Raw genomic sequence first — 25,294 nt, forward strand, 5'->3', positions numbered from 1 at the left:
AATGAATTTATATTATCATTTGTAAATTTTTAAAATTAATCTTCCCTGGCTGGGTGTGGTGGTGTACACCAGTAATCCCAGTGACTTGGGAGACTGAGATGGGGACCACATGTTCAAGGCCAGCCTGGGTGACTTAGTGAGACCCTGACTCAAAACATGAGGGCTGGGAGTATAACTCAGTGAAAGAGCATGCCTGGATTCCATCCCATGTACCAAATAATAATAATAATAAGAATCTTCAATAGACCTAGATTCTTTTTACTTTTTTAAAAAATTAAATAAAATGGCAATGAGATTTTGCACATGGGGGGAACTTTGCCTAGGATGCTCAGGTTCCTGGGTTCAGTCTCCAGCACCTCATGAAGAAATGGCGGAAGAAATGTAGGAAGCTGTGTGCAATGGCACACGCCAGTAATCCCAGCAGCTTGGGAGGCCAAGGCAGGAGGATCACGAGTTCAAAGCCAGCCTCAGCAACTTAGCGAGACCCTAAAAAATTCAGCAAGACCCTATCTCTAAATAAAATACAAAAAAGAGCTGGGGATGTGGCTCAATGGTCCCTGGGTTCAGTCTCTGGTACAAAAGAGAGAGAGATGTAGGAAAATAATACCTCAGAGAGACTCAATATGGAAATTCAGCAAATATTAATAGCAAGAGCTCAGAGTGAGTATAACGGAATTGGCCTTGGTCATCTGGACAAGGATGGTCCTGCCCTGTAGGTACAATGGCCACAAATGCCCAGTTCTAAATCAGGACCTGAGATCTGATGGGGACGAGTGTGCTTCTAGAGACAAGGGATCAGGTTGAAATGGGGGCTGGCCAGGATGGGCCACTCTGGTGTCTGTATCCACCTCTGTCCATTTCAGCTTGGGACATGGCTGTAAGATGTGACCTTCCAGGGCACTGTGGCCAGGCAGAAGAAAAACCCATTTAACTGCAGGGACAGTGGGTTCCCCTGAAGAGCAGCAGGTCCACCTGTGAGAGCTGGGGTCCCAGCACGGGGTGCAAGGCTCTGCCTGGCCCAGGGCTGCTTGGGGCTGTGTGGCATGAAGCAAAGGCCCAGGGAGGGGTGTCCAGACTCACTGAGTTGCAGGCATTGGCCCTCTCCACCTTGGAGAGGCTTCTCACGTCCGTGTTGAACACGTTCATCTTCTCCACCAGCGTGGTGAGCGCCGTCTCCGTGGCCTCCCCCACCTTCTCATAGACACCTTTGGTCTGAGGTGGGCAGAAGAGGAAGAGGAAGTGGGTGCCCTTGCCCCCACCATCACACCCACCTTCCACTTGGACAGAGTGAGAAGGGAGCCAAGAACTCTTTTCCCTCGAACCCTGGGGCAGTGGCCTCAGCTCCCTGCCCCTTCCTGTGACCCTCCCTCGTGGCCTGCTCAGGAGGCCCAGACTCTGAGCCAGCTGGAAGGGACCAAGGGGCCGCTTTGGGGGTGGGGAGGTTACCTCATTAAAGTCCAAGGATGAGTCATTGCAGAGGGCACAGATGGTGGCCAGCTCCACCAACCCATCATACTGCCCTGACCGGATTGGCTTATCGTTCTTCATGCTGGCAGCAGGGTGGGGAGGAAGGAGGGAGAGAGACAGTGGAGAAGAACCCAGAGTGAGACGCAGAGAGCAGGGCTCAGGAGATGGCAGTGAACTTGGAGATCAGAGATGGGCTGGGAGGGAGAAGGGGAGGGAAAGGAAGGGAAGAGAGAGAGGAGGGCAAGAACAGAGGAGGGCCACTGAGGTGGGGGCAGACACCGGTGCTGGGGACTCCTGGTGACTTACACCTCTCCCTCAGGAGCATAAGTGGAGCCAGTGATGGAGAACTCGTTTAGCTGGCACAGGTCCCCGTCCACCTTGTCAACGATAAACATCTGCAGGGGAGAAGGACACGCATCCATGTCGCCTCTCCCCCTCCTGGAAGGCAGGCATTCGCACTGAGGCCCACGCCCCGAGGTCCAACCCCCTGGACCCCACACTCCGAGCAGACTAAGCAAACTTCCTGGCATCTCCCCCGCCCCACCATGGCTAGAAATCAATCATGCTCCACGTTCTGTCTCCATGGACTTAAAACAAAAGTTACTGCAGGCCACGTCGGGGCTAAAGAAGATCAGTTAATAAAACGGGACAGTCCGGGAAGGTATGGGGTGGACTGCAGCGAATCCACCCGTGAGCACCTTGCCCACCTGCAGTTCGAGTCCCTTTTGGCCAGATCTTCCGGTTTTGCGGGAAGAGCTAGAAATTCAGGTTACTTTTCTATGCAATCTCATCTCTTCAAATGTCAGCAATTAATTTGTTTTTATGAAAGAGGACAGGAGCCAAGGTACACAAGCCTGTGGCCTGGCTTTGAAGCCTGTGCATTAGAGGGATGAGGAGGAATGACTTCCAGAGGGCAGCAGCCCAAGGATCCCACACAAGCTCCAGGGGACTGGGTTTCTCACTCCTGAGAAGAAAAATCCTTTCCCAGGTTCCTGGGAAACTCTGGTTAGACAAAGTGGAATCCATCATTTCTACAGCTGGCCTCTCCAACGCTTTCAGATGCTAAGAGGGCTCTTGTGGGTCTCCACAAGGGGCCAAGGGCACAGCCTTTCTTGCCCTGATCTGACCACATAGTCCTCACCCTTCAAAGCAGGTACCTTCCCCACCCCCACCCCCACCCCGTTCTGGGGATCAAACCCAGGGCTTTGCACTTGCTAAGCATGCCCTCTGCTACTGAGCTAAACCCCAGCTCTACAGAGCAGCAATTTCTATGTCAAGAACAGACAATTCCACAGAGCTCTGTTTAGGGCAGGGATTCTTTACCTAGGGTCCATAGTCAACCTCTCAGTCTGTGAACTTACTCAGAAAAAAAAAAAAATTACATCTTTTATTTTGTCTCTGACATATAGCATTTCCTTTCAGTTTGGGGTTGGTAGGCTGCATTAGAATTAGTGAAACCTAGCTGGGTACGGGGGCACAGGCCTGTAAGCCCAGCAGTTCACAAGGCTGAGGCAGGAGGATCCTGAGTTCAAAGCCAGCCTCAGCAAAAGCGAGGCGCTAAGCCACTCAGTGAGACCCTGTCTCTAAATAAAATACAAAATAGGGCTGGGGATGTGGCTCAGTGGTTGACTGACCCTGAGTTCAATTCCTGGTATGCCCCCCGCAAAAAAAAAAAAGAATTAATAAAACCTGTGACTTTGATCTGGATGTGGTCCCAGCTACTTGGGAGGCTGAGGTTGAGCCCAGGAGTTCAAGACAAGCCACAGCATTACAGAGACCATCTCAAAAAACAAACCAAAAAGCCCCCAAACTAAACTTTGTCATAAATATAATCAGAGCTGGGGCTGGGGTTATGGCTCAGCCGTAGAGTGCTTGCCTCACATGTGCAAGGCCCTGGGTTCGATCCTCAGCACCACATAAAAATAAATAAATAAAGTTATATATATATATATATATATATAAAATGTCAGCCTGCTGGTCTTCAAGGAATAGTATTTTAAAAAAATATATAATCAGAGCTGCTTCCTGTCACTTTACCTTTGCTGTGGATCTCTCAAAAGAGCATAATCAACACTTCAACATTGTTATAATTTTTAAACCTGCTGCCAGAACTCACTATTTAAATGCATTAATAAATAAACACATGTTACCAAATTACATGTTTTTAAAATATTTTGAAGAGGCTGAGGAGGGAGGATTTCAAGTTCAAGGCCAGCCTGAGCAATTTAGTGAGAACCTGTTTCAAAATAGAAAGGGCTGGGGGTATAGCTCATGGTAAAGCATCCCTGGGCTCAATCTCCAGTACCCGCCCCCAAATATATATATATACCTGTAGATAGATAACTATATTTCAATCATTAGTTACTTCTGTAATTCTAGGTATTTGTTCTGTTTCTTTTCTTTCTTTTTTTTATTTTTTGTATGGGCAATTGAACCCAGGGGTGCTTTACCACTGAGCCACATCCCTAGCCCTTTTTATTTTTTATTTTGAAACAGGATCTTGCTAAATTGCTGAAAGCCTTGCTATGTTGCTGAGGCTGGCCTCAAACTTATGATCCTCCTGCCTTGGCCTCCCATGCTGCTGGGATTACAGGCATGCTCCACCATACCTAGCTGTTTTTTTTTTTTTTTCATACTTCTGAAACAGAATCCTGTGTATTTTGTTTTACACATTGAAAATTTTACACTGAGGAGTTCGGGGGTCTATCTCACTGATAGAATGCTTGCCTAGTAAGCATGAGACCCTGGCTTCAATTCCCAGCATTATAAAAGAAAAGAGCTGGGTGCAGTGGCGCATGCCTGTAATCCCAGTGGCTTATGAGGCTGAGGCAGGAGGATCACAGTTCTAAGCCAGCCTCAGCAACAGCGAGGCGCTAAGCAACTCAGTGAGACCCTGTCTCTAAATAAAATACAAAATAGGGCTGGGATGTGATTTAGTGGTTGAGTGTCCCTGAGTTCAATACCTGGTAGCCCCCACAAAAAAAGAAAAAAATATATATACAAACATACATATTATACTGAGAAGAGGTCCAAAGCCAAGGAGCAGTTGGACCTCTTCTCAGTATAATATGTATGTTTGTATATATAATATATTATATGCACAGAAAAGATTAAGAATTCTCGGTTTAAGCCAGGTCACGGCGGCACACGCCTGTAACCCCAGCAGCTTGTGAGGCTGAGGCAGGGGGACTGAGAGTTCAAAGCCAGCCTCAGCAATTTAGCAAGGCCCTAAGCAACTCAGCGAGACCTTATCTCTAATAAAATACAAAAAGGAGCTGGGGGCTGGGTTGTCGCTCAGTGATAGAGGCTCGCCTCTCATGCATGAGGCCCTGGGTTCAATCCTCAATACCGTATAAAAATAAATAAATAAAAATAAAGATATTATGTCCATCTACAGCTAAAAAAATCTCAAAAAAAAAAAAAAAAAAAGAAAACAAAAAGATGTTGGGGATGTAGCTTGGTGGTTAAGTGCTCCTCAGTTCAATCCCTAGTACAAAAAAAAAATCTCATTTCACAAATGCTGCTCAGGAGCTGGGGATGTGGCTTAGGGGTGGAGTGCTTCTCCAGCACCCTGGGCTTGACCCTAGTAACCACAAAAAGGAAGGAAGGAAGGAAAGAAGAGAGGGAAGGAAATGCTGTAATGCTGGAAATGCTGTCCAGGGCGCGGCTGGGCCTGCTGGGGGCGGCCGTGACCTGAGCTCTCTGGAGGCAGGTGCTACGCAGGAAGGAGCTCGAGGGCTGCACAGACTTGGGTCTGGCCCTCAGATCTGCTGCCTGTCTTTTTGAGATGGGGTCTTGCTATGTCGCCCAGGCTGGCCTCAAACTCCTGGCCTCAGGGACTCTCCTGCCTCAGCCTCCTGAGCAGCAGGGACGACAGCACGCAGCTGTGCCACCTGTTACCTGTGCATCTTTCAGCCGGCCACTGACTCCCAGAGCCTGTTTCCTCCTCTGAAAAACTGCGTGACTGAGCCCTTCCCCTGGAGGGGCTGTCACAGAGGATGCGAGGACACGCAGCCTTGACTGGCAGGGGATGGTGGCCCCAGCGTGCTGGCTGACTGGTCCCTTTCAGAGCTGGCAGGATGGGTCCCTCTGCCCTTTGAGCATATTCCAGGCCAGGCAGAGAAGCTGCCAATGAAGAAGGGATCACCCCATGTTTGGAAGGCTCATTTCACCCCCAAAACAGGCTTCTCTTCTGCCCACACTGCTCCTGACCTTGCAGACAGACATCTGGTTGGTGGTGAGGGTGCCGGTCTTGTCGGAGCAGATGACAGAGGTGCAGCCCAGGGTCTCTACGGAGGGCAAGCTCCTCACGATGGCATTCTTCTTTGCCATCCGACGAGTACCCAAGGCCAGGCAGGTGGTGATGACTGCAGGAAGACCTGTCGGGGGAGAGAGGGGGTGCAGGGTCAGTGCAGGGCAGGAGGGAGACCTGACGTGGTCAGCTAAGTACCTACTGACCCCAAGGCGATCAGCTTTGTATTTATTTATTTTTTTGTGGTACACAGGGACTGAACCCAGAAGCTCTTAACCACTGAACCACACCCCAGCCCTTTCCTTTTTTTATTTTGAGACAGAGTGTCACTAAGTTGCTGAGGCTGGCCTTGAATTTTCCACCCTCCTGCATCAACCACCTGAGTCGCTGGGATGACAGGCATGCGCCACCACAACCAACAAGATATCAACTTTTAACCCCTGGAACTGTCACTGTTTACCTTATTATGCAAAAAGAGTCTTTGCTACTGAGATTAGGAAATGGAAGGAGACAGAAAGGCTGCCCCATACCTTCTGGGATCGCAGCCACAGCCAGGGCCACGGCAATCTTAAAGTAGTAGATGGCACCACGGAACCAGGATCCCCCGTGGACGGGATCATTGAAATGGCCAATGTTGATGAGCCAGACAGCCACGCAGATGAGGGAGATGACTTTAGACAATTGCTCTCCAAATTCATCGAGCTTCTGCTGCAGTGGGGTCTTGTCTTGTTCCGTAGCCGCCATTTGGTCTCGGATCTTCCCAATCTCAGTGCTCACACCAGTCGTGGCCACGACGCCCAAGGCCTTGCCGGCAGCAATATTGGTGCCCTGGGTAGGTGAAGAAGAAGCGACAGGTGATCCTCATGCCACCTCTGCCCAGGTAGAGGGCTTCAGCTCTTCTCTGGCCACCACGTTACTCTCCCAAACCAGGCCCTCGGCTTGAGGGCATGACAGCTGGCCCTGGATCGCTCACCGAGAAAAGCATGTTCTTCTTGTCCTGGTTGACAGCTCGGGGGTCAGGGACGGGTTCTGTGTGCTTGATGACAGATACGGACTCGCCTGTAGAGAAGGGGCCAAGGGGACATTGAGATGACAATATGTTCTTCTCCTTGACTTCCTGTCCCTAAGTCCCTCCCTGCTCAGAAGGACAAGGTTGCCAGGACCAGGTAGCCTTCCTGGAGGGAGTCTGGCCTCCGGAACAAGCTGGGCAGGGCAAACGGAACTCCATGGCACTTAGAGGAAAAGGACTTTGACCTGACTCTGATCGGTTAACCACCTGCTCCCTGAAATGCAGACAAGATGGGGTACACTTGAGACAAGTCAAATGAGCTGGTAAATGTGGAGGGCGCTGTACCGTAGAGCAGGCTCCTGGGAGGAGGGCCTGTCCCCGGCTGGGATATGGCCTCCTCCTCCCCAATGGCAGGGGCTCAGGCATCTTTGCCTTCTTGGACCTTGGGGAATGTCCATGGTCCCCTCTCCCCCCAGTAAAGGGAGAAGCAGCCATGGTTTGAAGAGCATCTGAACCCTCCACCTTGTCACAGAATCTTATGGCTTCTCACTTGGGCACTTTTGAGCTTCTAGAGGAGACAGGACAGTTCTTGGGAATGTGTGTCCCTATGCCTGTGTGGAAAGGGTGGGTTGATGGCCATATGGGGAGTGGGCACGAACATCCAGCTCTCCCCCATGACCCCTGTGGAAGAGCGAAGGCCGAGCCGTGCTGTCTTTGCTACGGCCAGCCAGGAGGAGGTCTGTCGCTGGCTGTTCTACTTTGTCCACCTGGAACCTCGTCCCTGTCCACCCAGCTTCTCCCTCACTGCGTCCTCCCACCCCAGCCAGCGGACCTGTCAGGATGGACTGGTCGACCCGGAGGGTGGTGGATTTGATGGAGAGGATGCGGATGTCTGCGGGGACTTTGTCCCCCACTGTGGAGAGATTAGAGAACAGTGAGATCAGTTGGGAATGGAGTTGTGTTCTTTCCTAAGAAAACCCCAGTCCATGTTTGACTCTTCACCTCACCCATCCTCAGGTCTGGGTATCCACCCCGGGCTTTCCTTAGGCCCTTGGCATATATATGCTCCGGCCACCTCAGCAAGCACACCCCTCTCACTGTATAGCACCATTCCTTCTGCCTCCCTTTGTTTAATGCTTTTCTTCCCACTAGCTCGAGCCTGGGAAGGGAGGGTCTGGTGTATTTCCTGGCACATAGTATGTGTTCATTAAAACAACCAAGGGGGGAAATCAGGGACAATCGAGCTAAAGCTGGACAGAGAGGGAGACTAGGGTGAGAAAGCTGAGGAGGGCAAGGCAAGAAGGTAACTCAGAGAACAGGCTGAGTTGGAGAGAAGTGGCACCAGGCAAGAGAGGAAGTGGACAGTCAGGGAAGGTAGAAAGAAACAGGAAGAAGTCTAGAGTTGAGAATATCAAGGTCAAACTAGAGAAAAAGTACAGTGTGAAGCAGGAGAGGAGTGCCCATGAGGGAGGTCAAAGGAGGATGTGAGAGGAAAGGAAGGGGCACCCGTGGTCACAGAGGAGACCACGCATTAGAACCTGGCAGCCAGGCCTGAGCATCTGGGGGCATGTGGGAGCCAGGGGAGAGGAGGACAGTCTGCAGGAAACAAGGTTCAGGGTTGTGGGCAAACCCACAGGAGAGCCAAGAAGGCTGTGGTGGGCGAGGGAGGCGCCCAGGTAGGAGGCCCCCACACCAAGAGCACCTGGGAGGAGCTGAGAGGCAGATGCCCCTCAGACTCAGAGACCTTTGCGGGAGGCTGAACAGTTCCCAGGGCCTCTGTCTAATTCCACCCTGGTCCCGCAGATGGCCCAGGGGAGGTTCACTGTCTCTCCTTCCCTCAGTTTCTAAGGTCCCTTTTCCTGGGCCAGAGGAAGCAGACGGAGGAGGGAGGCGGTCAGTGATGGAGTCTGACACCCTGTCACCCAAGCCCCGGTGATATTTATAGATATCCATGGCGCTGACTCCAAACTGTCACCAGGGCAGGACAGCATCGGGGTCCTCGGCCTGCCTGCCCTCCTCCCTGTGTTTCCCGTGGTGGTGCCATGGGTGTCTGGTGAAGGGAAGGAGGCCTAGAAAGATACCTTCCCCATGCCAGGGGCCTGGAGACGCGGGAAGGCCTGTGCAGGGCAAATATAAAAACCGCTGAAGGGGGCAGAATACCAGTAATCTTAGCCACCCGGCCCCCACCCCTCCCTGGGAAGGCATTAAGTGTCCCTTGCTGGGGGCGGGGCCCTCCTTGAGCTCCCCTCCTCCCAGGTCCCGTGCTCTGAGCTGGGACCAGAGTTTCCCTTACATGGTCGGGGGCTTGATCCTTGGCTCCCTTCTACCCTCGCTCCTTCCCCTTTGAGAGGCCTCAAGGGCACTGGGAGGTCAAGACTGAAAGCTGACCAAGCTTGGGGGTGGGTGGAAGGAGAGGGAAGCCAGGCCCCACGAGGGGGTGGAGACGGGGCCGTTGGCAGAGACTGGGTTCCACCTGTCACTTGCAGTGCTGGGGGAGAGGAGGGGGAGCAGGGGGTCTGCCTGCAGACTCAGGGACAGGACTAGCTGTTCCTGCGGAGGCTCTGACGAGAGACTGCTGTGACTGGAATGTCCCGGGGTGACCTCTTAAGGAGTCTGGGAAGGAGAAGCCACCCCCACCTTCTTCTTGGCCTCAGACCCAAGACCTCCCATCCTGGACCACTCATTCCCATCACTCACCGGCCACCTCCACAATGTCCCCGGGGACGATGTCCCGAGCCTTGATCCTTTGCACTGACTTGCGGTCAGCCCGGTAGACCTTCCCCATCTCGGGTTCATATTCCTTCAGCGCCTCAATGGCGTTCTCTGCATTTCGCTCCTGAGGGACACAGGTGGAGGAGGGCAGGGTCACCAGAGGGAAGAGGAGAGTAGGGAGGGAGGGGACTGGTCTAGGAGGATTGTGGGTCACCGGTGAGGGGTGCAGAGATGGAGGAGCAGGGACCCAGATTCTAGGGGACTTAAGACCATCACAGGCAGAGATATGTAGTTCCAGCTGGGCACAGGGAGTAGACAAAACCCCACAGGTGTGTGTGTGTGTGTGTGTGTGTGTGTGTGTGTGTGTGTGTTAAGAAAGCTGTCACCTATGGCTAAAAACAGGGAAGAGACTTTTGAGCAGAGAAAAAAAAAAAAGAAAAACAGGAAGCAGAGACAAGGTCAGTAGAGGTGGTGAGATAAGAGGAGGAGGAAACCAAACTAGACCACTGAGCTCCTACTGTGCACCAGGCACTTTCACACTCATTGTGTGCAATTCCACCACAATCCTGAGGGACATGATTATTGGCCCTATCTTACAGATGAGGAAACTGAGACTCAGAGATATGAAGGAACTTGCTCAGGGTCATACAGTGAACAAGTGACAGTGGATCTCAATTCTTTCCAACACTCCATCCTATTTACAAACTAGGTGACAGGACCCAGGGGAAGCCAAGGAGGAGGAGGAGACTGGAGGGAGGGTGGGCCTCATGATGGGTGTCAGGACTCAGAGGAAAGGGGAGGGGTCAATGCTAACCTGCCAAACCCCCACGATGGCATTGGCAATGAGGATCAAGAGGATGACAAAGGGTTCAACAAAGGCGGTGATGGTCTCTTCACCTTCCTCAAACCAGGCCAGCACCTGGGGAGCAGGGCAAGGGAGAATAACAGATAATAAAGACCTCCCCCCAACCTGGGCAAAGAAAGGAAGTGCAAGGGTTCCAGGTACCACTGCAGAGGTCCCTGTGCAGGAGTATATGGGGACTGCAGACCCACGTCTGTGGGAAGTTCTACCCACTCAGTGCATCAGCAATGGCCACTGCAGTGATTCAGAGCGAAGAGGCCAGCACAGACATGCACAATTTCAGGATTAGCTGGGAGTGCTTTCAGGTTTTCCTCACTGAATTGCTGGCTTGGGAGCAAAGCTCAGGGGACACCCAGGCCAAATACCCCCACAGCCACATCCATCCCAGGGGAGCCAAAACCCATAGGAAAAACCCTGTGGTCCTCAGAGGCAGGCGCCCAGCCCACCCGCAGCCCTCCCCCACAGGCGAGGTAAGGAAGCTCCAATTTCACGAGGGAGCAGGAGGGGGGATAGTGTTACCCGCCTCCTGTACACACCCCGCCCCAGCTGTTGCCACCGCCAGGCAACAGCCACAGGCAAATGTCAAGGAGCAAATCTGAGAAGGGAGAAGGGAGGCCCTGCCAGCTTGCGCTCAGGGGCGGTAGGGCCTCCATTAAGGAGACCAATTGGACAGGGAGGCTTCTAAGCCTCCAGAGCCTTATCTTCCAGCAGGACTAAGAAGTCAAAGAAAGTCTGAAATACAGGGTGGCCTGCTGGGATGGTGTCTGCGGAGGAGCCACCTGCAGGGTTCGTGGACACTAGAGGAGAACCCTCAGGGCAGGAGAGGTGGCAGGGGTCTGAAGAGGGGTGGGGTAGCCCTGAGGATGCGAGGGGCCTGGGGCGGGGGAGAAGGGGTAGGGGTGTCAGCCTGGATGGGTGAGGAGGAGTCCCAGGTTCCAGCCCTGTGGGGGTTGGGGTGGGGGTGACTCGTAGAGACAGATGAGAAGTTGGGGTGTTGGGGGCGCCTTGGGAGCCACCCTCGCACCAGCAGCGCTTTCCCGCTTCTCTGAGCCGAGTCTTTCCCTTGACCAATCAACGTTAGAGAACGGGGAGGGCGGGGCAGGGGCGTCGGGGTGCTCGGTGATTGGTGGAGCGGAGTGGCCCGGGGCATGCCGGGAGTGGTCATGGCCCAGGAGCCTCAGCGCGCGGGCGTCTGAGCCCCGAGTGCAGCGCTAGCGGGGTAACCCGAGCCCTCGAAGCCCTTGAAGCTCCGAGGGTGGCTTAACTTCAGTGTTTTGGCTGAGAACAGCCTTACAGCTTAAAATAAAACCTGCCTGCGGGGTGCGGGGGAGGACGGAGGGCGCGAATCAGCACCCAGCCCCCCCCAACTCTGGTCTGGAAAATAAGGATGCTCAGGGCTTGGACTAGTGGATCCGCGACCGGGAGCCTTGCTAACCTCCGCCGCGAGCAGACTCCTGATCCCCCATCACACCCCAGCCAGCCCCCAGATGCCCTCCTACACTTACAAAAGAGATGCAGGCGGCCAGCAGAAGGATCCGCACCAGGAGGTCTTCAAACTGCTCTACCACCAACTCCCACAGGGACTTCCCTGGGAGGGGGGAAGGGAGAGGCAAGGGGAAGGGTCCCCCGGGTTAAGATCCAAAGGATGGCACTCTGGGACTTTGCATATAGGCTGAGGTCCAGGGAATGTAGTGCCCTGAATCCCTAGGATGATGGGCAGGGGCTTGTATGAGAGAATGGCAGAGGGAGCTGCCCGGAGTCCAAAAGGCAGGCTCCTCAAAATAGTGGGCAGTTATTCAAGGGTGGGATGCCTCAAGGAGAAAGTGCCTGGAGACTTCTGCCTTGGATACTGCAATGTCTGGGAAGGGGATCTTTGCCTTTTGGAAAGGAGTGTGGGGTCTGTATGGCAGGGAGAAGGGTGGGTCATTTATGAGGGCTCAGGGCTTCCAGTACTTACCTTCCTCTGCAGGGAGCTCTATGCATGGAAAAAGGAGAAAAGGACATGTTCATTTGGGGTTCAGCCTCCTGGCCCCCACGCCCAAGAGTTTGTGGCTAAGGCCACCAATAGGGCACCTGAGGTTCACAAGGTCATCCCGTAAAACCTCCCCAAACTCCACATCTCAGACCCAGTTTGCTCAGTATCCTCTCCCTGCTGCAACCATCAGACCATGTCCCTAGGATACTCTGAAGGAGCAGCTCCGAGTATGCATGTGGGTGCTACCAGTCTGTTCTCCAAGGGACACTTACCATTGGGGCCGTATTTCTCCAGATGCCGCTTAACTTGGTCCTGGGAAAGGCCCGTGGTCTCGCTCACCCCAAAATAGGCCAAACATTCCTCTGTGCTCTTGGCATGTGCAGCCTCCATTGTGCTCCCTTCTTGGGGGCCAGGGGGCGGTGTGTTCCTTCCGGGGGACTCTCAGGCGTGGGGGCCTTCCTCAGTGTTTCTACCTGCCTATAGTCTGGGTTTCTTCCTTTTTCTCGCCTGGCCCCCCCAGGTTTTCCTTCCCTCCACGAAGCTCTGACCCCCGTCCCACTTGCGGCAGCCAGCCACCCCCCCAGCCCCCAGCTGGTCCTTATGAGAGAGTGGGGAGGGCCAGGCTCCCCCCTCCCCCAGATCAGGGATTGGCTGGCTGAGACTCTAGCAGGAGGGGTCAGAAGAGAGAGATATTTCTGCTGACAGAGGGGAACAGTGGGGCTGCAGCCTGAGATGTCACTCATGAGGGAAGCAGAGGTGGCCCTGGCCCTGGGGGGGGGGCAAGGATAGACTTCATTATCATCTGTTACTGACCCCACCCCCAATGGCCTCAACTTCCCCTGATGACTGAATTTCCAGTCCCAGACTCATCCCCCCAGTTCTTCCCTTACGTCCTCTTCCACTCTGGGGCCTGGCCCTTTGTTTCAGTCACACCCTCTTTCCATCTCAGTCTTACCTACCCCGAACCGGTTTCCAGGGCCTGCCTACTGTCTCACCTAGTGTGTTGTGGGAGTAGCAGCAAAGATACTCCAAGCCTTCAGGGGACCAAAGCAGGGAAGAACATCTTTTGGGGACCAGAGGAAGTAGTTCTAGAGGGACAAGGGGAATAAGGGAGGGGAGAGGGTCAAGGGGACAGGGCTGAAGATGGTAACCCTACCCTAGGGAGGGGTTGCTGCAGCCATCAACAAGGGATTTAGTGTCCAGGGCCTGGTGAGCAAAGCCAGCACTGCCTGTCTCTCCCCTAAACCACCTCCCCCCATCGCTCGAGCTCAGCCTCTGGGAACACAGCCTTCAGTGCCCCCCCATCCCTGACAGGGAATCCTGACAGGAAAATGGGACACTCAGGCAGCCAGGTAACCCAAGAGGCTACAGAATGTGCTGATGGCAGAGGGGGAGGGATAACTGTTTCAGGATGGGGGCGGGGGTCACCCCAAGTCATGCAATGAGTGTCGCTTCATTTCCCACTGTGCTCGCTCTGACCCAGGGGGGTTATATGGTAGACCCCAAAGCATGTCGTCATCGTCATCACTGTACTCTGGCACTGATGCCTCAACACCCTTGAGAGGGAATGAGGATCAGACCCAGGCTGTGCGCAGGGGCTGGGCCTGCCCCACTGACAGGCACCCAGGAAGCTGGATAGAGCAGAGGCTCCGGTCCAAAGGAATAGGGAGGGGGCGGACTTGGGGAACAGGTCTGGGAGACAGGAGGAAAGGACAGAGCTGGGAAAGACGGAGCCAGTGGAAAGATGGGAAGTGTGAGAAGCAGTGGGAAAAGGGACAGCAGGAGCTGGCTAGTGGCCGCCAGGTGGGCGGGGACCCCAGGGTTGGGTGCAAAGCCACAAGTTGTTGCTGAGCGGCTGGCCTTGGTGTCAGCTTCCTGAGAGGAGCAGCTGCTCTGAGCTGCCCTTCCCCACCCTGCGTCGAGGCAGCTGCTGGAGAAGCAGACTGGGTACCAGGGCGCATGTGGGCAGGGGAGGGAAGCCAGCAGAGGTTCCATGGGAGCAGTGTGAAAGGTGAGTGACAGCAAGCAGCCCAGTGACCCTGGGCTCAAGTCCTTCTGCCTGGGCCTCAGTTTCCTGCCGTGAACAAGGAATGTACAGATGACTGAAAAGTTTTTATTATTATTATTAATTAATTAATATAATCAATTAATTTGGTACTGGGGATTTAATCCAGGGGTGCTTTACCATTGGTCACATCTCCAGTCCATTTTTGTTTTTTTATTTTGAGATAGGATCTCATTAAATTGCTGAGGCTGGCCTCGAATTTGCAATCCTGCCTCAGCCTCCCAAATCACTGGGACTGAGATTGCAGGCTGTGCTACCACACCTGACTTTTTTTTTTTAGTACTGGGGATTGAACCCAGGGTGCTCCACCACTGAGCTACATCTCCAGTCCATTTATTTTATTTTGATACAGTCTTGCTAAATTGCTGAGGCTGGCCTTGAACTTGTGTCCTTCCTACCTCAGCCTCCAGGGTCGCTGGGATTATAATCTGAAAGGGTTCCTAAGGCTGCTTCTCCCCCTGGGCTCCAACTTCCAGACAGGACCAGGAGGCAGTGGGGCAGGGCACAGGGAAGCCCCTGCACTGGGGAGGGTATGGCCAGAAGAGATGGATGCAACCGAGGGATTTGGCCTCCTAGACTTAGGACTTGTGCTTGGAGTTGGGGAAGCTTAGCCTTCAGGGTTAGTTGAGGACAAGGTGTTCCCTCCCCCTTTTCACAGTTCCCACTAAGCCCTCCCTTGGAGTCCTGCTGTGACCTGGGAGGTGGATGCCTCAGACAATGGGGTGTGTATGTATTGGGGCTCACACCAACAGGTACCTCCACCTGGCCCAGCACCCTGTCTCAGGCCAGAGTCAGGCCCAGTACTGGCCAAGCTTTTTGGCACTGGCTGGCTTCTGTCCAGCAACACCTGGAGGAGTGACAGGGCCACTGTCTTACAGCAGCAGGATGCCCAAACATGGAGAGGGGGAGACAGGAGATGGGTAGCTTCAGGGGAGTCAAGTATGAGACAGGGAAAGAGGCAGGCTTTACAGGCCGCTCCTGCCAACGGGGGCCCTTTGAGGTTATTTGTTTCTGCCTCCTCCAGCTTCCCAGAGGGGCAGAATGAAACCAGAGAGGGAAAGCCACCAGCCAGGAGCTGCAGGAGGCCAGGGAGCCATGGCTGCGGTGGGGACTGGGATGGGGAGAATGGGCAATAAAGGGCTCTCTCAGACTCTCAACGGTGGGCTCTATGCCCAGGGTTGAAGGTGTTCTTCCTCCTGCTTGAGGGCTGAGCTGCCCATCCCCTACAGGTTCTGAACTTTAGTTTATAAAGAAAGGCTTAGAGGGAAGTTGTCTGAGGCCCCTCAGCTGAGATGTGCTTGTCTGCAGAGTGGGTAGGTATCTCTGCGCCCATCCCTGCTTCATCTCTGGAAGGCAAGTCCCTGAAGTCTAGCAGGGTTTGGGGGGAAGGGGAGCCTCAGAGGACCAGTTGCTGCTAAATTAGGAGGAGATCAGGCCCTGCCTACCCGGGGGTGCCATCGGCCATCTTGCTTTGAGAACACAGCACCCAGGTCTCCAAAGCACTTCCCCACCCTTTGATAGCCAATTCTATCCTGTCTCCTGAGGCCAAGTTTTGGGGGAGCCCCAGGGATGAGACAAAACAGGGAAAGCCAGCAGGCTTCCCCCAGCCTGGGTGGCCTGTGTGCCCAGCTGTCTCCTGTCCATCTCCTACAGGACACAAGGCCCAGAATAGCAAGGTCATGAGCATGGGTAGGGCCTCCTGGAGCTGGGGCAGAGGCTGGGGGCTGAGGGGTGGTGCTGGGGTGGGAATGAGAGACATGGTAGGAGACGGGGAGAGGGCTGAGCACAGAGGTGGGATTCTCCAGAACCTGAGTGTCCCCTTGTTGGCACCCATCATTCCAGCATTGCAAAGTCCAGGGGTGCCCTCTGTTGGAGGGCACAGCTGTAGCACAGAAGATCAATTCAGAAAGCCAAGTTTAAAAATGGGGGCACTGCAAGAGAGGCCTTGTTAGCTCCATGCCCACAGGCCAGGCCTGTAGGTGCAGGAAACGAGCTGGCAGGGATGTGGCAGATGTGGAGTCTGGACCCACGCGACTGGATCTTCTGACTTTCAAGGGAAGCCAGTAATCTGAACGTGTTTGTGACACTCAAATGGAAACATTATCCAGACCAAACAAATCACTTCAGCAGCATGACTGAGACGAAACCTCATCTTGGTTAAGGACACCAGGGCCCAGAGCAGGAACATCTGGCCCCCAGGGCACACAGCAAATGAGGAAAGAGCCAGGGCCGGAAGCCAGTGCTCCGCCAATCAGCTTGCCGCATCCCTCTGCCCATTAGCTCTCTGCCTGCTTTCTCCTCAGGCAGGAAGGACCTTCAACAATCACCAAAGTCCTGTCCCATTAGGAGACCTTACTGGAGACCCCAAGAAGCACTGCTGAGCTTAGCACTCACCAAGTCAGACAGGTGGAGAGCGACAAGGACCCTGGCTCTCCAGCCTCCCAGCTCTGGAACTCACAACAGTGAGTGAGTGGCCTTCCCGACTCACCTGTCCTGCTCCCCGCCACAAACACTAGCCATAGCCATCACGGTGGAACTGAGATAAACCCTTTTATTTATTTATGCTTCTCCATTTTGTTTAAAACAACAACAACAACCACCTTAATATAACTGACAGCCCTTCCCCCCATCACCCTTGCTTGGGCTGGGGGTAGTTGATGGGGAAATGGCCCCCAGGGATGGGGCTGACCATAAGAGCCCCTCAGGGAGGTAATGGAGCCCAAATCCCCTGCCTAGGGGATGGGCGCCTGTAGTGTACGAACTAGGGAGTTGACAGGGCTCTCGAACCTCTGCTTGTACCAGCACGTATGCCCTTGACTGACAAGGTCAGGAAGCCTGTGGGAAGGGGACTCCCAAGTCTCCTCTATGTCCCTACCCAGCCCACCTCACGACCCGAGGACTGAAGAGCAAGAAGAGTGGAGAGAGGGTGGGGTGGGGTGTCTCACACCAAAGAGTACTGGTTGTTAATGGCTCTGGGATGACCCCCTTCTTCTCCGTTGCCCCCTAGTGGTAACTGCTGGAGCTGCACAATTGGGGTCACCCCAATGTCCCCACCAGAGCCAGCACCACCCTGGGCCTCCATGCCTGGTGCTATGGCCTCTTCCAATTCGACCACGGGGACCAGCTCAACCACGGGGACCAGCTCTTCCTGGACCCCTCCACTGCCCGTTTTCTCTTTCTCTTGCCTCTCTTTGGCTGCTGGGGCTGCTGCTGCCGCCACTTCTGGCGCCCCCGACGCCTCTTCTGCCCCAGGATGTGGGGAATCTGTCCATGAAGGGGGTTCAGGGGGCTGGGGTAGGTCATGGGAGGTGTTCGGTTCTGGATAGGAATGGTAAGAAGACAGACTGATGGCTCCTGCAGGACCTGCCCCTTGTTCATCTCCCCAGGAGCCATGTGCTATCTCCCCCCAGCCCATCTCCTGAGCACCCCCCATGGAAGATGGATCATGGGCGGAGGTGAGAGGAGGACCACACTTACACACAGTCACTCGCTCCGAAGGGCATGAGGGTGGAGGAGGCATCGGGGTAGCATCGATCTCCCTCGCACACCCCTGCATGGCTCCCAGCCTGCTCCCGGCCTGGGGGGGAGGGGCATCGTGGGGACAGATGGGACATTGGGGTGGGGGAGAGGGAGAGATCAGACAGGGACATCAGACATCAAGGGAGGAGGGAGGGGGATCAGACCAAGCATCCCCCAGGAGGGCAGGCCCAAGGCAAGGTAGTGATGAGGGGCAAAGACAGGGCTGGGAGGATGGACCAGGAGACAGACGGACGATGGAACGGAGGAGTCCGATGGAATGGGGATGCACCAGCCCAGCTCTCTGCTGCCGCCCGGCCCTGGCGAGGAGCCCTCCTTCCTACGCCCTAGCAGCCTTCCTCCATCCCTTCCAGACCCCTAGCAAGGAGCCTCTGCTGCCCTGTCTCCCCAACAGCCTCTCCTCACAGCCCCCCGCCCCGGCTTTCTGGCACACACACCTCACTTCTTGGGTGCACGGGCACCTCCTCCCCTGCAGACCTGCTCTGCTCACCCTGCTGCCGCTGGGAGGGTACATAGCTGACAAGGACAACATCACTGGAGCCTCCAGACTCCAGAGGGATGGGGTGCACCCGGAAGTGCTCGAGCATGTCGAAAATGGACTGGAACCACAGGTGCTGGACCCGGCACTGGCCCTCCTCGTTCAGTGACAAGCGCAGGTGCTGAAGGCCAGATGAGCAAGTGAGGTGGGAGCCAAGACCCCTGCCGCCACAAAACCCTCCTCCCTTGGACAGCGGTGTCCCCAAGCTCCCCAGTCTGCATAGAACAGAGCCTGTGCCTCAGGGGCGCTCACCTTGGCCTTGCCCTGGAAGTTGAAAGTGAGGACATATTCACCCCGCCTCGTTTCGCTCTGACGTACCAGGAAGACACCGTGGGAGCCGGTGCCTCCTTCCAGCACTAGCTGGGCGGCCTTGAGTCGAGAGAGCATCCCGTGGAACCAAGGATATCCTGAGAGGGGCTGGTCCCCCTCACCTCCCTCTGACTCCCCCTGGAACAGGAAGGACCCTTCAGGGAGGAGAGAGGAGGGAAACCTGGGTGTCAGGGAAGCTTCCCCATCCCGAGAGGAAAAAGCCTTGCCCGCCGCTTGCAGTGCCTCCTCCCTTCATGTGCCACCCCTTCCGCCAGGGTCTCATCCCTTGGAATCCCACGACAGGAACGTCAGGAAGGCAGGCAAATGGCCTGGAGAGACACCCACGCACCCCTCTGGTACCTGTGGCTGTTTCCGGAGTGTCCAAGGGAGGGTAGGGGGTTGAGAGGGGATGAACTGTTCCTGCAGGGGGGCCCTCCTCAATGGGGATGCGGGGGGGCAGCTCTGGGGGAAGCAGTTCCATGGAGTCAAAATGGGAGGCAGCAATGGAGGCCGAACTAGGGGAGATGGATGCTGAGGGCCGGTCTGAGAGGCCCCCATATGCCCCTGGAAAAAAATAGGAGGGCAAAGTTGAGAACCGGAGAAGAGTCTGTTCTGCAGGCCTGGCCTCCTGCCCGTTCTCCACTAGCGATCTACCCAGACCCCTCTGAGGCAGTGACCCCTGCTGATTTCTAACTGATGGCTCCTGACTTCCACTTTCTGCACTGTCGAGGGACTGCAGTTGTTGTAAGAAGGTTCTAGAATCCAAATGTGCCTATAGCTTTTCTGAATCAATAGCTGAAAAATTGCTGCAGAGGCGTGGGGATAGACTCTCTCAAAAATTCTCACATAAAAAAGGAGTCCTTTTTTTGGAATATAGGACAAAGTCCCCAACTCTCAGAGGCATCAAAAAGCCTTCTTCTAGCTGGTGTGGTGCCACATGCCTGTAATCCCAGCACTTGTGAGGCTGAAGCAGGAGGATTGCACATTTGAGGTGAGCCAGGGCAACTTAGTGAGACTCTGTATCAAAATACGAAGGGCTGGGGGTGTAGCTTAGTGGTAGAGCACTCTCGAGTTCACTCTCCAGAATCTCAGCAAAAATTAAGACTCCGCCTACTTCATCTTTACCTTAATTTGCATCCATGTGGCTTTCACTTCAGCCTATCCAATTTTTCGAAGTATCCTGAGCCCTCCCCACCTCAGGTCTCTGCACTGGCCTTCACCTGCTCCAAGTCATGTTCTCTTGTCTCACCTCCTCTGTGTAGCACTCCGTCTACTCCACCTTCCCTGTGCTCTTCCTCCTGAGCTCCTAAGGACTTCCTGCTTGTGCTGTTCAGAGGACACTAAGCAGACACTGTTCTGGGACCTGCTTTTTCTCAGGAGTGATGTCGTGCCAACCCATGGAGGGCAAAGAGCTCATCTCAGACATCTGAGTTGCCCCATCCATCCTGCCCCAGGGCTAGCACAGGGCCCTGTACGGACTAGGGCCTGCCTGAATGTCTGCGCGTGGCAGGCCTGGGCCATGCTGAGAAGCCAGGCAGGTGTGGCGAGGAGGGCTGGGGCTCAGGAATGTAGATGATGTAGCCCATCTTTATCAGTGACTCTCAGGTGACCTCAGAAAAGCCACTCCCTCTCTCTGATCTCCGCTACCTGAGTTCTGAGGCTGTGTGAATCCATTCTAGCTCCAAGAGTCTATGATTTCTTTGTTCATTTGCTGAACAGAGCCGTGTGCTAGGTACTGTCACACTGAAACCCAGAACAGCGGCCAGAAGAAAAGGGTAGAGTGGAAGTCAAGTCTAGAAAGGCGAGCCGGGCTAGGCAGACACGTGTCTTTGTGTTTGGTCAAGCCAAAAGATACAAAGACAAAAGAAAATTTGGCGACCTCAACATATACAGAGTAAGAACAAAACAGAAATGTCTACAAAGTGTTTTGGAAGCTTGGAGAAGAAAACCATTATCTCCAGTAAGAGTAGTGGCCTGTGGGAGACTTAGGGAAAAATGGACAAGGCTGGGCACAGAAGTTGTCAGGGAGTTTCCTTGGGGCCTGTGTGGGATGGTAACAGTGGTGGTGCTAAATGGCAAGCTGTGGCTTAAGAGTGCTTTGCGTGTTTGGAGACAAGAGACAAGCAATTGATGGGGCAGCTGGGGGAGAGGATGGGGTGCCCAGGAGAACCTGGAAAGAGGGTGTGGGACCTAACAGCAGGAGCCTTGCACAGAAGCTCAGAGGCTCCCAGGTCCGAAGGCCCCACCTTACCTTGCGAAAGGCGATCATTGCTCTCACTGGGTCCCAGAAGCAGATCCTGGCTGGGCAGACTCTCTGAATGGTTCAGGCAGGGCAGCTCCAGGCCATCTGTGTTCTCTTTTGTGAGGAAGGAGGTCCCAGGAGCCAGAGGGAGGGTCATGGGGCGGGGACTGGTAGCAGGGCAGGGTCTGCAGAAACAGGAAAAATGGTGTTGGAGAGAAAGTCACCAGCAGAGAGGCATAAGGCTGCTCCCCACCCCCACCCCCAGGTCTTCTCAGCGACAGAGGCAGGTCCTCACCCTGGGCTCAGGCATTCTTGAATGTCAGACACCCAGGCCTTCACATGGAGAGCATCAGTTGTCTCCAGGATGTACTCCGAGGGGCCTTCCACCTGTGGGGTCAAGAGGAGGACCTCAGCCTGGGCAGGGGCCAGGGACGTAGTCCCAAGGCCACATCCACCCCTAATGAAAACATCTCCCACTCTAACATCTCCTAGGGAAGCCACAGTCCTGCAGACACACTCCTGAGGCACCTGACATATAAATACTTCTCGAAGACAATGATGCTTGCTCAAAAGTGCTGAGAGCTTTCTCCTGGCATAAGCACTGCAGAGAGGCGGGGTGGAAGGCTCGGAGCTCCTACCTTGACCACAAACGTGTTTTCCCGGTCAGGCATCTCCAGGGCTGTGGTTGTCCGAACATCGGTGATAGTAGAGCAGGGAATGCTGAGCCGGGGCCTGGAGGCCTAGGTGAGAGGGAATGGGATCCAGCCTTCCAGTGTGCAGAGGCCCGCTCTCCCCTCCCTCCAGACATGCATCTTTCCTTCCTCAGGCCTTTCTAAGGCAGTTGGGCAAAAGGCAGGAACACTGCTGTCTCAGTCCTGCCCACAGCTACTATCAGAGACTCAAGCCCACTTTGAAAACAGTCATGAAGCTATGATTGTGGGCCGGCAGAGCCTGGGCTTATGTGCAGGGCTGAGTAAAGGCTCTGGCTGCTCCATCAGTGCTCCCAGGGGCCCACCCTCCTCATGCCTCACCTTGGGTGGTACAAAGAACTCCAGGCGACTTCCTCCTCCTCCTTCGCCTTCACTCCGGAGCAATAAGCGACACTTCTGCCACTGGGGCTGCCCTCCTCCCCCTGAGGTAGGCCCAGCTGCCCCTCCTCCCCGGCCTGCTCCGGCAGGGTCAGGGGCCGCCTCTTCGGCCCCCATGAAACTCAGCAGCTCTTCCCTCTGCACCACCCCTGCTCCATCCTTCAAGGTCCCCCCTCCCCGACTTAGTCTCAGCCTCTCAAATCGGTGAGTCCATCTTTCCCCAGGGGACGTGCCATCACTAACCAGTCCCCGACCAACAGTCCCAGCCCCGCCAGAGGAGTTGGAGTTGCTGTTTCCACCCAGGACTGGGGGGCCCGATGAGGTCTCCAGGGGACTCGCTGGGGAGGGAGGGTCAACAGTTCCCCGCCACTGCAGGATGCCACGGACAGAACCTCGGACCGAGCGACCGACTGAGCGGAGGGAGAAGCGTTTCTTGAGCTTCGGCTTCGAGGAGGTCGTAGAAGAGGAAGAGACTGAGGAGGGGAGGGGGCCGGCCAGGTCCTCGGATGATCGAGAGGGGCCCAGCACAGCCAGGGGCCCGCCCACCCTGCAGCTCTCGAGGGACAAGTCATGTGGCGCAGGGATCTCCACACCGGGACTCAGGGGAGCTATAACTGGTGGTGAGAGGGAGCCGGAGGCCCGGGCCACCTCAGCTTCAAAGTGCTGCAGGAAGAGCTCAGCGAAGCGGCGAGAGAAGGCAGCCTCCGCCCCAGGCCCCGCGTACTGGGGGTGGGAGGCCAGGTAGAGGCGAAAACGGCGGGCAAAATCCAGGGCTGCAGCCCGGGCGTGGGACTCACAGAACTCCCGCCAACTTGGGGGAGGGGGTGGTGGCAGGGGGGGAGGGGAGGGGGAGGCCCCATCCTCTGGGGAGGGGGCACCATTCATGATGGGCCCCAGGAGGTGGAGAGGGGGAGCCTGTGGGGAGGGGCAACAAAGAGGGAAGCGGCCAGAAGACACGGGGTGAGCGGCAGCAGCTGCAGGAGAAGAGAGAGGTACATACATGGAGTCACTGCAGAGGTGGGACTGGGGGGCATGTCCCACCCCAAGCCAGGGACTCCCTACTCTGGTTCAGACTCCTCAGAGGGCAAGGGTGGAGAGAACCAAACTGCCTCCCTTTCCTCTCCCAGATTTGCATGCTCCCCATGCCCCAGGGTAGTGGCTTCCCGGTGTCTAGCCTGAATCTCTCCTGCTGCCTTTCAGGCCATTTGCCGTGTGTGGGATCCAGGAGCAAGAGGACCATGGAGCACCTTCCTCCACAAAAGACTTTCCCCATCACCATTATCCCTTCTTTAAGATGGATCCTCCACCATCTACCGCACAGTCCTCGTGAGCCATACGAGAGGTTTCCATGGGGTCATCTTACCTTTCCCTGTGAGAGAATTTAATAACCTCTCCAACAGATGAGGAAACCAAAGCTCAGATAACTTTCAGAACTCGGAGTCTACTGTTTTCCCACTGTATAGTCCTTGTCCCCAGAGACTGGCCGGACCAGCCTCAGGGACAGCTCCTTACTACCCCAGCTCTCAGGGGGCCAATGCGGTGCTTAGAGATCCTGCCTCTTGCACCCTAGGGTCCAGCTCTGAGGAGGGAGTTCACACATTCAGAACCATGGATGGACAATGAATTCAAACAACTGTTTTGGAAGTTGACTCCAGAGCCCAGCACCTAAGCACTGCATGAAGGAGACTTGGCATGGCTAGGACCCACTTGAGCTCCCCATCAGTCTAGGGGCACAGCAGCAGCAGCACCACCAGAGGAAGAGATGGTGGGTTGCGTCAGGGTAAGTCTTTGCTGGCCACAAAACAAATCATTACAGAGCACTGGGTCCTAGGATCTGCCTCCCTTTTCTCTTCCAGGGGAGTGTGCCATGAAGGCTGGTTAGCCTAATGGTTAAGGCCAGGGTTCTGGAGTAAACAGATTACACATCCTCTCTGAGCTGTGAAACAGCTAATGATCTCTACTCCCTACAGTCCTTCGGAAAATGGAATAGAACATGTCAGTGCTTGACACAAAATAAGCACGTGAAAAATGACTGCCCTTACTGCTATCTCTATGAGGGAGAGTACTGGGATTCCAAGTTTTTAAAAGAGAAATTGGAGAAAGGAAGAGGCTTCTCAAAAGTCTCACCACTACAAAGTAGCAGAGCTGGTGAGGAATTTACAACCCTTGGATCTTTGGTTAGTGCTCCTCCCCCATGCCACACTGGAAATGACTGGCCCCAGGTCTGGGCCAAGGCAGCTCAGGAAAAGTGTCCCTGATCCATCAGCAATCCCACACTCCTGCTCAAATCCACAGCCAGGCTGCAAGTCTGCGACCCTCCCCTTCCTCTATGGCCTAGGCCTTACATACTCAGATGGCCCCAAATACAGGGACTACTCCAAACCCACAAGAAGCGGCCAGGAGATGCGGGAGTCATGGAGCACAGGGGAACCGAGCCAAGAGGTGCAGACAAAGCAGAGACGGGTCCCCAGCCAGAGGCTACCTCGGCTCCTACAGGCCCACCCAGTCCTCTGCACCAGGCAGACCCAGCCCCCTTCAGGCCTGCTGACCCTGTGGCTCCTGAGCGGGTGGCTCAGTTTCTCTTCTGCCAAGCAGGACTCAGAAACATTTTCCCGGTGCACCTGCCTCTTGGCTCAGTTCTGACATTTCCCGAAGGGCGGGTGGTGGAGGGTGCAGGCTCCGCTCCCGGCTCGGACCCTCCGGGCCCCGTGGTCAATCCACTCCGACCCGACCCGACTCGCTGGACACCCCCTCACGCGCATTCCCCCGGGCCGCAGTCTCCTGGGGACCAGCCCAGTCTGCTGCATTCCCCGGGGCAAAGTGCCCCTCCTGCCCCCGGGTCCCCACGCCCACCCCCACCCTGGGCTCTTCTCAGGCTCCAGGGTCGGGTCGCCGAGAGGGAAGAGGCACTTGAAGGGGGGGTTCCGGTTCCGGTCCCACCTGCATCTCGGTCCCCGCGGTTAGCTCCAGCGGCGGCGGCGGCGGCTCCCGCTCCCTGCGCCCCCCCCCCCTCCGCTCCGCGACGACAGCCCAGCCCGGTGCTGCGCAGGCGCCAGGACCCCTTTTCCCGTCGCCGAAGGAAGCGACCATAGAGAAGAGCGGCGAGAGGGAAGGGCAGCTTCTTACTCACTTCCGCCATCCTCCTACTCAGTGCGGACCCCTCGGGAGCGAAAAGCGGGTGTCTCTCGTAGGGTTGCAGGGGCTTCTCCGGTTGCATCTAAAAGGGGCCGCAGAGGCA

At 55.3% G+C, this 25,294-nt stretch overlaps 2 protein-coding genes across 8 annotated transcripts in view; both read right to left on the bottom strand.

Annotated features, from left to right (window-relative positions):
* ATP2A1 (ATPase sarcoplasmic/endoplasmic reticulum Ca2+ transporting 1) overlaps nucleotides 1–12,858 on the bottom strand; it is a 17,709-nt gene extending 4,851 nt beyond the window's left edge. For both annotated transcript variants that reach the window (XM_081299197.1, XM_081299198.1), the window contains exons 1-12: nucleotides 12,550–12,858; nucleotides 12,260–12,277; nucleotides 11,808–11,890; nucleotides 10,255–10,359; nucleotides 9,426–9,564; nucleotides 7,561–7,641; nucleotides 6,693–6,778; nucleotides 6,250–6,547; nucleotides 5,680–5,846; nucleotides 1,774–1,862; nucleotides 1,447–1,549; nucleotides 1,081–1,212 (exon numbers count right to left, since the gene is read on the bottom strand). In XM_081299197.1, the coding sequence (XP_081155323.1) occupies nucleotides 1,081–1,212; nucleotides 1,447–1,549; nucleotides 1,774–1,862; nucleotides 5,680–5,846; nucleotides 6,250–6,547; nucleotides 6,693–6,778; nucleotides 7,561–7,641; nucleotides 9,426–9,564; nucleotides 10,255–10,359; nucleotides 11,808–11,890; nucleotides 12,260–12,277; nucleotides 12,550–12,667 (1,419 nt within the window). In that variant the 5' untranslated portion in view covers nucleotides 12,668–12,858. The remainder of the gene's footprint in view (nucleotides 1–1,080; nucleotides 1,213–1,446; nucleotides 1,550–1,773; nucleotides 1,863–5,679; nucleotides 5,847–6,249; nucleotides 6,548–6,692; nucleotides 6,779–7,560; nucleotides 7,642–9,425; nucleotides 9,565–10,254; nucleotides 10,360–11,807; nucleotides 11,891–12,259; nucleotides 12,278–12,549) is intronic.
* A 4,021-nt stretch (nucleotides 12,859–16,879) lies between these two features.
* SH2B1 (SH2B adaptor protein 1) lies at nucleotides 16,880–25,144 on the bottom strand. Of its 6 annotated transcripts, none has more exons than XM_081299205.1 (10): nucleotides 24,997–25,144; nucleotides 22,000–23,030; nucleotides 21,607–21,708; nucleotides 21,264–21,355; nucleotides 20,978–21,153; nucleotides 19,087–19,290; nucleotides 18,670–18,881; nucleotides 18,317–18,538; nucleotides 17,820–17,919; nucleotides 17,522–17,660 (listed from the first exon to the last, which is right to left on the bottom strand). In XM_081299205.1, coding segments are annotated over exons 2-10 (2,052 nt in total). In that variant the 5' UTR covers nucleotides 22,942–23,030; nucleotides 24,997–25,144; the 3' UTR covers nucleotides 17,522–17,658. The 6 variants fall into 6 exon arrangements, with proteins under 6 accessions (XP_081155332.1, XP_081155333.1, XP_081155328.1 ...); XM_081299204.1 differs by lacking the exon at nucleotides 24,997–25,144 and adding an exon at nucleotides 24,682–24,962; XM_081299203.1 differs by lacking the exon at nucleotides 24,997–25,144 and adding an exon at nucleotides 24,606–24,962.
* Between the last annotated feature and the right edge of the window lie 150 nt (nucleotides 25,145–25,294).

The sequence above is a fragment of the Spermophilus citellus genome, assembly GCF_964194105.1.
Source record: "Spermophilus citellus genome assembly, chromosome: 6".
Classification (NCBI taxonomy): domain Eukaryota; kingdom Metazoa; phylum Chordata; class Mammalia; order Rodentia; family Sciuridae; genus Spermophilus; species Spermophilus citellus.

Bases quoted from the DNA above. Each gene is read 5' to 3' on its own strand.
- SH2B1 (XM_081299206.1), bottom strand. From the start codon at position 22,941: ATGAATGGTGCCCCCTCCCCAGAGGATGGGGCCTCCCCCTCCCCTCCC. The intron at 21,709-21,999 runs GTGAGGCATGAG...CCTCTCACCTAG, and splicing joins AGTTCTTTGTACCACCCAAG to GCCTCCAGGCCCCGGCTCAG. The intron at 18,882-19,086 runs GTACCAGAGGGG...TCCTCCCTGAAG, and splicing joins CACTCCGGAAACAGCCACAG to GGTCCTTCCTGTTCCAGGGG.